The 10,473-nt window shown below is 44.5% G+C and overlaps 1 protein-coding gene across 1 annotated transcript in view; it reads right to left on the bottom strand.

The window, feature by feature from the left end:
- Positions 1-899: 899 nt before the first annotated feature.
- Positions 900-10,473, bottom strand: part of cxadr (CXADR Ig-like cell adhesion molecule) — a 43,602-nt gene continuing 34,028 nt past the window's right edge. Inside the window, exons 4-7 of the mRNA XM_084075035.1 lie at positions 6,123-6,278; positions 5,549-5,671; positions 4,993-5,131; positions 900-3,112 (exon numbers count right to left, since the gene is read on the bottom strand). Coding sequence (XP_083931161.1) covers positions 2,827-3,112; positions 4,993-5,131; positions 5,549-5,671; positions 6,123-6,278 — 704 coding nt within the window. The 3' untranslated portion in view covers positions 900-2,826. The remainder of the gene's footprint in view (positions 3,113-4,992; positions 5,132-5,548; positions 5,672-6,122; positions 6,279-10,473) is intronic.

Below are 10,473 nucleotides of genomic sequence, written 5' to 3'. Positions count from 1 at the left end.
CAGTCCCCAAAAGGCACAGGCGCACACACACACACACACACACACACACACACACACACACGCACACACACACACGCACACACCTAGGGGATCCCACCTGTATTGAGGGACATTCACTCTGCAATGATAAGACCCCAGCGCCCCACCTCTCCATTTCAGAGTTTACATAGGCCAAGCACAGCACTGCAGAGCATCTTATATACACACACACACACACTTCCATCATCATTGTAACATTACACTGTGTTGTGATTAGAGCTACTGTTACTTTGACAGGTTATTTATACATATAGCCAAACATGTCATAAAAAAAGCACATCACGTAATGAATAAAAAAAATAATCGTGGATGTAAGCAACGTTTCAAATATAAAACAAAAGCATAAGAACAGTGCTGTTTTTGAGTCAACCGTGCACAGGTGGGGGGAGTGGTGGGACCATAACCTTGAACAGATTAAGGTAACGGAACAACAAATATCACGTACTGGTCATATTAAGTCCAGTCACATTGAGTCACACCTGTTGAGTTGGTCACAAGACACTTAATCTGGCACCACTCTCAAGGCCACCTGGACAGCCAGCGTGACAGCTGTGTAGAAGTCGATAGGTACAACAAGGCACAACAGAATTAATTTGCAGCCTGTGGGCTGTACAGGAAACAAACTATGGACACTAAATGTAAGGCTGGAGGATTACGTCTTCACTGCAATTTCATTAATCAGAAGAAAAGACTTCTGACTTTTCTGACTGTTAGCCATTAAGACCTGGAACGCATCTGTGTGACTTTTAGATTTGAGCTAAAAAGCATTATTTTACACTTTGGCTATTCAAAAATAGCAGATATACAAGCTCATAGTGCGGCACCGAGTGCCGCGCTATGAGCTTGTATATCTGCATTTTTTGAAAATAAATGAAAATGTGTGCAAATCTTTGAATATATATTGTTTTAAAGCGAACCTTTTTAACTCAAATCTTTGCTTCTGGGGGTCCCATACACATTTTGGGGGTCCTTGACATGAAAATGTTTGAGAACCACTGACATAGCAACATAAGTTTAAAAAAAAAAACTGTTTTGATTTAGAAGACATTTTGTAGAATCGGAACCTCAGGCCTTAATGGGTTAAAAGGAGGAGGAGGACAATTTGTGATTGGTGCCTTCGGGACAACTGGTCAGTCACACCTACCATATGTCCAATCTGAGGAAAAATGGGATTAGTGAACACATGAATGACTCAGGGAATCTTAACATTTCCTCAGGCAAGCCACTATAAGACTGTACTGTAAAACCTGTTGATGACTAACAATACGTGAATTAGCAGATGTATGCAGTATACTGTTGCATAAACAGGCTCCAGGTTACCCTTACAATACAAACCTGCTGTATGCACAGCACCAGCGATTCACTATTCTCAGGCTTATCACGTTTCATTCATTTTATGGGCACTTCTTATTTACGTCCTAGATAGTGTGCCTCTGTACGGGTGTATAATGTCATTAAAAATTCCAATTAATGTCACCAGCCCTGCTAAGGCCTCCACACTGACCATAGAAAGAAGCTTAATCAAGATATTGGCTCCTTGTAATGCAACAGCAAATAAGGAGGATTAAGTACTTCAGACCTTTAGACCAGGGTCATAGATACCCCAGATGATAAATTAAGAGCGGCTGCTATGTGTTGCGTGTTTGGGGGCAGGGATGTTTTGTTAAGGATCTGAGGAGTTAGGGGTGGGGGGGGTGGGCTGTTTCCAGTCAAACATAATCAGATGAGAATGCTCAGTGAAGCTGCTTTTCGAGCCGTTTCCCTCTACACTGAGATGTGTCCTTCTTAGAACTTGGGGGCCAAGGGGTGGGGTAGTCTTTTGTTTTTTTTAACTCGGAAAGCCAAAACAATAATCCCCCAATCACACGAGGCAGTGATTTGCACCGCCCCATTCATTAACCACCAGCCAATCCTCTCCCACTCCACCCTAAACTAGCCAATTCAAACAGTAAACGGTTTAACAACAAATGGCTGACCTAAATGCTTCCAGGGCTGATAAATACCATATGACCAGTAACGCAACGAGCGCCTTAAAAGTCTAGTAGCGGGAAAGAATGGCTGCTTCATTCAGCTCATGAATTCTTCATTTCAAATCTTGGTAATTTCTTCATAAGCATCGATCTGCTACACTTCATATCAAAATACCCAGAGGTTTTCTTCACATCGTCTTTGTCTAATGTTGAATTCCTGGAGTTAAATAGAATAAAAATGGTAAAAAACAAAAATGATACTGTAGTATAGGCATTTCATCAATTAGACAGTAGCTGAGCTCTACACTTCCCATCACAAGCCTTCCACACACTCACGCATACAGTTGTATTTCTATACATACATGCATACAGATGTACACGTCACTTACCCATGGCCGATCATTGGCCTGGATCTGCTTTGAAACACACAGTATTTATATGGGAGGGGCCATCAAAAAAAACAAAAACAAAAACATGCATTCTAAATATGTACAATAAAATCTGTATATTGACCATTCAACTGTATAGCCACACTAGTATGATGTTTTTTTTTGTGTTATTGTTTTTTTTTGCCTTGAAAGTCCAAGAAGTGAAATTCATAAAAGTATATGTCGGCTGTCTTCTGTAAATAGTTAATGTGGTTTGGGTGTAGTTCCAGCAATGTACCACTTTTCCTTCTCAGCACCACACCAGAGCCAGGCCTTCATGGAGGAAGCATCCATCCCATAGCCTGATCCTTCCTCCCAACTTCATTGGCTCGTGTGTGTGTGTCTCCCCAACCACGGTCCCTTCGCCCTTAGTGAGGAGGGATGGCGGGTTAGACGATGGAGCCGTCCCTGTTCTGGGCAGGGATCATGACGGGGATGGCACCCATGCGACTGAGGTTGGGGCCGGCCATCTTGGGGGCGGTGGGCGGGGGCAGCGGCGCGTGGCTCGGGGGCCTGTCGTAGTCCTCCGTCGAGGGGATCTTGTCGTACTGGGGCTTGAGGGCGTACTCGTGCAGGTTGGAGGGCGACATGGAGCCCAGGGACGAGCGCTGGCTGCCCACGCTGGTGAAGCTGCGCGCCGTGGAAACGCGGCTCTTGGGAGGAGGGACGTCCTCCCTGAGGACACACACAGAGAGGAGGGGGGCAGTGTTCAGACAACAAGATAGGGCTTTGATGCTTATTTGTGTTTTTTGTTTTTTTGCGTGAACAATTCCCACTGTGTGAAAGCATTTGACCGATGAAGTGACCAATTTCATTCTCATGAATGAGCCACAGGTCAGAGGTGGAGGCACAGAGTTAGAAATAGAAAGCCATGAATAACGGGACAGAGTAAAAAATAAATTGGGGTTGGGGGCTGGGATGTCTGGTTTGGTCATAGTGAGCGAATGATCGCATTCTGCAGTGGCTGAGCAGTCAGACAACCCTATCCTCCCTCTGCCACCACATTAACAACTAATAAGCAGTGATAATCCAGTTAAGAGCTCAATCAAACTGAGCCTGAGGGGCCAGGGCACATTTGGTACACATATTTTGTTCATACTACAGTAGTTATCAAGTGTGCGTTTGTGAGTTGGGGGGGAGGGGGGTACAATGTTAGTATTGTAATCCTCTTTGACCTACAATTGACCATATTCACATGGTGGCCATTTTGCTGTTACGTAATAATTGGGGATGGGGAAAACCCTACCTAGGCGTGGGATGTAATACTTATTTGAGAATTTCAGAAAAATAACCTAAAAAATACTAGCATATTATAGTGTGTATGTATATATATATAAAATATTTATGAATATTCTTTATGCATGGATTTTTGTATTTATCAATATTATCAAATAAAGGCCATGTTGTGTTCTTAGATACAGTAAAGAGCATAGTACAGAGCAGAGTAGCGCTGAAAAGAGGCTCTGCCTGAAAATCCCCGACCAGAGGGAGACATGGGTTGGGTCTGTGTTTTTTGTGTGTTTTTTTGTGAGTGTGAGTGTGAGTGTGAGTGTGTGTGTGTGTGTGTGTGTGTGTGTGTGTGTGTGTGTGTGTGTGTGTGTGTGTGTGTGTATGCGCGCACGTGCGCATGCAGCCAGCAACAGACAGGGGATCTACAGAGCAAACAAAAGCTTTCAAACTGATTACCACAGCCATTTATTTGCGGATGGGTTAAAAAAAAAAAAGGAAAAAAAGGAAACTGCTGATGGGGCGACAACCATTTTCATGGCCCAGTAGGCTGTGTGTGTGTGTGTGTGTGTGTGTGTGTGCATGTGCATAAGAGTGGCCGGATGATGACATGAGATGGCGGTCAGTGTCACAAGTCCCCAGCTGCATTTTAATGGCTGCCCAATGTGCCCATACACACACACATATACATTCCTCAGACATGTTTAAATGTGACAGTTATTACTGTATTTCACTATGACGTTACATGTGGGAGTTTGCTACAGTACATTAAAGTTACAGGATACAGCTACTGTATGACAAGTTGGACTGATATCACATTGACAACATGCAGGCAGAGACAGTGAATGAAATTAGCTATCATTTTGTTTAACATTTCTTGACTACCTAAAAGCAGACAAGCCCTGTAATCTTTGGCAGCCCCCTGAGGAGGGCCCAGACCCCAGGTTGGGAACCATTATCCTAAGCAGTCCAGGGACCCTCAGCTCCCCGTCAAGGGTTCCTTGACGGGGTTCCAAATGCACCCTTTCAGGTCTGTAAGTCCAAATGGACCTGTAAGTGTCCATTTGTACACTCTCAAGAGTTATGGGGGTTCAAGAAATTAAATGGTTTGAGAACCACGGAGCTAAACTACTGTTAATAGTGTAAAATTCTTTCTTTACATGTTGGTGCTGAACTTTTATTTCAACGAGAGCTGAAGTAGTCGCCTAGCAACTGTCACTGTGGTCTCCTGGTTCCAACAGCTTGATGCACTATTATCATACCGTGGCAAATGATGTTTTTTAACCACACCCGATTCGAACAACGAATACACGTTTAAAGAACAGTACCTGATTTCATTACAGATCTCCTTCTCATACTTCTTGCGGTTTCGAGCACGGAAAAGGCAGAACAGAATGATGGCAATGATGAGGAGGATGAGCAGCACTGCGATTATGGACCCCGCGATGATTCCTGCCGTGTTGGGGGCTGAACAAGACGATCAAAGAACATACGTCAATACATAAAGCTCTCACAGTTTGGATAGCGACTTAAATACAAACCTAAACTCATGTACCTGTAATTGTATGAAAATGTCACTTTATTGGGTTAAGTTGAGTTAAGATGAACAATTTGATGTTTCTTTTATGAGCTGTAACAAACTACAATAGCAAAAATTCAGCTGTTGGACACAAATTAATGTTTGGGTACTATTGCCTCATCGGCATGCAAAATCCAAATTAGCACTGCCGTGTTTTCAACTCTTGTTACAATGCTATTGGCACACCGGCAAACGATTATTGTAGCTGCCCACCAACTGCCCGGTGTAAATCGGTAAGGGTCTGAATGTGAAGTAAGCCGAGTACTGAGTGGTGCAGGCGGACAGGAAGCTGGATGGGCACTCACGTGGTGTTACACTGAGCTGTAGAACGCACTCCTCACTGCCAACGCGGTTTTTGGCCGTGCAGCGGTACATCCCAGATGCTGCACCAGATGCGTTCCTCACGTTCATGGTGCCTGCAACAGGGTCTGGAGAGCAAGGATGAAAAAAATGTTATGAGGAAAAAGAGATTGTCTCAAAACTGCTGTTGCGTTTTGTTTTTGTCGTGGTCAGTGTCTGTTCTAACATTGCTGTACACATTGTTGTGAGGTTGTAGATCTGCTATTTTTCAATAGCCAAAGTCTAAACCAACTATTAACTTGCTGAGGACCCCCTTGGAAACTCTTCACGGACCCCTGAGAACCACTGTTGTACACCGTCTGTTGACTGCAGCATCATGCTCAATGATATACAAGACAAATTCCCTTCAATCTATCAATTCTCCACTTACGGCACTGACTATGAATGACTATATCTGTTGTATTAAACAAGATGACGCTAATGGACATTAGCCAGACCCCCAGCAAGCGCGTGTGACCTTTAAAAACCTGGCGGATTGTTGAGAGGCAATTTGTTTTCTATTCATTTATTTATTATTACCCAGAACAGCAGAGGCGGGGAGCAGCTTGGTGTCACTGGTCCTCTCCCAGATGTATTGCAGGGGGTTGGTGCCCTCACTAGACGTGCACCTCACCACAACGTCCTTGCCCTCCTCCGTGGCGCCTTCTGCGTAGCACCTGGGCTTGGATGGCTTCACTGTGGAGAGATGACAAGTGGAGGGGGGGAGAAGAGGAGGGGGACATTAGCTACAGCAGACACAACCAGGTGGACCCATTAGCTTAGACCAACACAACACACACAGACACACAAGACACCCTTGGACCAATTCAACCCACACACACCCCTCACCCGTCTCCCTCGTTTCTCAATCTCTCACTCCCTGGTGTCGCGGGTTGGCTGTGTGTATGGGGGTGTGTGTGTGTGTGTGTGTGTGTGTGTGTGTGTGTGTGTGTGTGTGTGTGTGTGTGTGTGTGTGTGTGTGTGCGCGCGTACATGTAAATGTGTATGAGTGGCTCCTGCCGTTGACTTCCACTTGCTCATCAGCATCGAGTCCTCAGCATAATGAGAGCAGTAATCAGGGTAATTGATACAGCTGCTGTCATTACAAGTGCTGTCAGTCAAGATAATGTGGATTGGAGAAGAGATGAGAGCCATCATGCATGTCTGCATTGCATACACAAACACATGGCGCGTGCACACACAACACACTCAAAGTGAAGGGAACTCTACATGGGGGGAAAAGCAAACATGCACGGATAGACTCGTCCTTTAGCCAGTTTTTAGTGTTGGCAGGAGATGAGACAGGCAGGGAATTCTTAAGTATTCTAAAGCAAACACACCCAAATGAATAGCAGAGCAGTTCCAGTGAAATGCAAAAGGGCAGACAGCAATGTGGTCAGCCAGGCATTGAGCGAAGAGATGGGAAGACGGGAGAGAGGAGGGGAGTGAGTGAGGAGGTGGAAGGTAGAGGTGCTGTGGGGGCGTAGGAGGTATGGGGTCGAGAACATCTGAGGCCACGTATTCCTAGATTCAACTCCATATTGTGTGTGTGTGTGTGTGTGTGTGTGTGTGTGTGTGTGTGTGTGTGTGTGTGTGTGTGTGTGTGTGTGTGTGTGTGTGTGTGTGTGTGTTGTAGGCATGTCTGCGGGAGTGTGTAAGTTACCAGACAGTGCTGACATCACAGCGTTGTAATGAGCACTGTAATAACAAAAAGCCCTGGAGCTGAGCAGGGCTTGCTGGGGTGGGGGGCTTAGCAGGCAGACGTGTGTGTGTGGATTAACACCAGACAGACAGCTCTGTCCTGTGGGAGCACTCCCACTAATCTAATATAGACAGGGGTCAGGATGGAGGGAGAGAGGGGAAAAATTAAACGAGTGCAGAGCGGACGAGCGGATGGAAGGACGATTGGGTGGCAAGGCTACAGGGCTCCTAACTCCCAACAAACTGCTCTTTCGCCACTGACCGTGTGCTCACCATATCTATACGCCACCCATGCCCACACACACACACACACACACACACACACACACACACACACACACACACACACTTACAATAAATGTCAGCTCGCTGTGACATTTTGAATGCCTCTTTAAAAGGTGAAAGTCAACTCGACACATCCCTGGGCTCTGACACGCAGCTTCTCATATTAGCGGTTGCCGTGTGACGTGCGCAGATTTATACGTTTGATTTGAGGAAGAATGATGAGGTCAAAAATGTACAGAGACTAACAGAGGTTGGAGAACCACAGAGAGATAAAGGGACGAAGTGGGAGAGCGATGGAGAGAGAGAGAGAGAGACCGAGATAAGGGACGGCTGTTAGAACATAAATAGATAGGGAGAGGAGATTTATGAGTTGTACAAGGCTATACTGTGGCCAAGATAAGTGGAAAGGGATAGCTGAACCAGGGTAGCCTTTGTGGTTAAGGACGTGGTCAAGACCAAATTGCCAACTTAGCTTCGTTCAGTCACACCGACTTAATGGTACAATTTCAAATAATGAAACATGCCAGATATATGCTCCGTCGTATGATGTGTCACAGACCTAAAAAAAAAGCTTTTATAAGCTCACAATGCGTTGCACACGCTGTGAGCTTATAGATTATAGGTTATTTCTGGTCTGCGACACTATTGTAGTGGCCATGATGAGGAGCATTTGGACTGGGCTCCCAGGTAAAGGCAGAGCTGAAGTGACTGGGCACCAGAGGTGGAAAAAGTACTCAAATTCTTTACTCAAGTAAAAGTACCAATACTGCAATATAGAAATACTCTGTTACAAGTAAAAGTCCGGAATTAAAAATTTACTTGAGTAAAAGTGCAAAAGTTTGGGTATCAAAATGTACTTAAAGTACCAAAAGTAAAAGTACTAAAATGTTTGAAAATAGCAGATCTACAAGCCCACAACGTTTCAAATAGCCTATCTATAAAATAGGGCTAAAGTGGTTAATGTATGTTTCTTGTTTCATAATATCATAATTCATATATTAAAAGTAACTAGTAACTAAAGTTTTCATATAATTGTAGTGGAGTAAAAGTACAATATTTGTTGTAGTGGAGTAGAAGTAAAAGTACCGGTACTGAAAATGGGAAATACTCCAGTGAAGTAAAAATTCCTCAAAAGTGTACTTAAGTACAGTACTTGAGTACATGTACTTAGTTACTTTACACCACTGACTGGGCTCCCAGGTAAAGGCAGAGCTGAAGTGACTGGGCACCATGTGTATGGATGAGGTCCAGTTGGAGATGGTGAGCGGTTGTGAGAGCTGCTGACGGGGCCTATTGAGTACACTGTGGTGGACTGCAGGTGGGCCCTTCTCCTCAGGTTAACTTCACTGTCTGTCCTCAGCCAAAGACAATACACAACTGGGGAAACTAGACAGCCCCCCCGCTTAGTTCTTGAACTTGTGTTTGAGTGATCTTGTGTGTTACACCTTGATGCCGGTACATGGCGGGTAACACCAGTGTTTGTGACGTGGTTTACTGTACTGTGCGTATGGGCCAGTGTATGGTCTGATGTGAGTGTGCCCCACCCACCCATTCTTGAGACCATGTTCTGTATATTGTGATGAGATCAACCTGAAGGTAAAACGCAGAGCAGGCAATATGTCCACCCCTCCTATCATCGTTTCACCATGGCGCCAGAACGCCTAGCTGCTGAGGTCAATACTAGCTACACTGTAGCAGCATGTCAGGATCTGTAGCCTCTCTTCCTGTCTCTACTCTCTACACATACACAATAGTTGTTGTACTTATAACATTCCGGGAACGTTATGATAATAATAATGGTAATAATAATAATAATAATAATAATAATAATAATAACTTGAATTTATATAGCGCCTTTCTGAAACCCAAGGACGCTTTACAGTACAAAATAAACAAATGAATTGCCAAAAGCCTGAGTAAATAAGTGTCTCTTCAGTGCGGACTTGAAAGAGTCCAGTGTTGGCGTCTGGCGAATCTCCATTGGGAGAGAGTTCCAGAGGTCAGGGGCAGCCACACTAAAAGCCCTATCACCAAGGGTCCGCTTGTTGCTGTGAGGGGTATGATACAGTAGGCTAGTGACTTGTGTGGTGACTAAATATTTGGAAGATTTTGTATCAGAATTGTCATTGTTTTGGTAACATAGCGACTCCAAGGGTAAGGGCAGGGTCTATTTAGCCTGCTCCCATGGTCTCTGCTCAAAGAGTCACAGGACATTAATGGGTACATTCATCTCTCATTAGAGCCAAGACAAGAGTTTAGTGCTTAGAAGTGCAACACAGGACTGCTAAGAAACTGGATTGTTTCCAACAACCCCTTCCTGGTCGAGCTTGTCGGTGCAGTACAAGGACATCCGCACAAGTTCCAAAGAATGATATCATGTCAACGATGCTGATATGCAAGTTGACATTTCTAAATCTAAAGCACCTTCTATGAGGGAAACCGGTTCCGTAATGACACAATTCCAACCTTGTAACCATGTACTAAGCTGTGGCATATGCAAATCCCAGGCAGGAGGCAATTAAACGTTCGACAAGGATGAGTCACTTGACCGACCAGCAAGGCCACAGTATGTGTTTGTCTAGGGAGTGAAACAGCTGGCTTGCACAACACCTATGATGTAGCAGTCTGTTCAGCAAAAAGGCAACATAAAACATTTACTGTTTTGTTTAGCTTTTTTCATTTTTGGACAAGTGTGCTTAATTTTACATGCTCATGAAGATGCACAGGGCAGCGATGAATGGGCAGACAGAGCTTTAAAAGTATCTGATCAATACCATTACCGTTCCCAATATAGAACACGTACCTTGTAAAATCAAATAAAGTGGATGAAATAAAGTAAGAAAGGTTAGACCCACCACATGTCATTTTAGAGGGGAACAGCTGGGTAAGTGGGTTTCCTGCACGC

This window comes from Gymnoscopelus microlampas (assembly GCF_963454915.1).
Source record: "Gymnoscopelus microlampas genome assembly, chromosome: 12".
Taxonomy (NCBI): domain Eukaryota; kingdom Metazoa; phylum Chordata; class Actinopteri; order Myctophiformes; family Myctophidae; genus Gymnoscopelus; species Gymnoscopelus microlampas.
The sequence above is the reverse complement of the archived record's forward strand: the minus strand, read 5'-3'. Positions and strand labels throughout refer to the sequence as shown.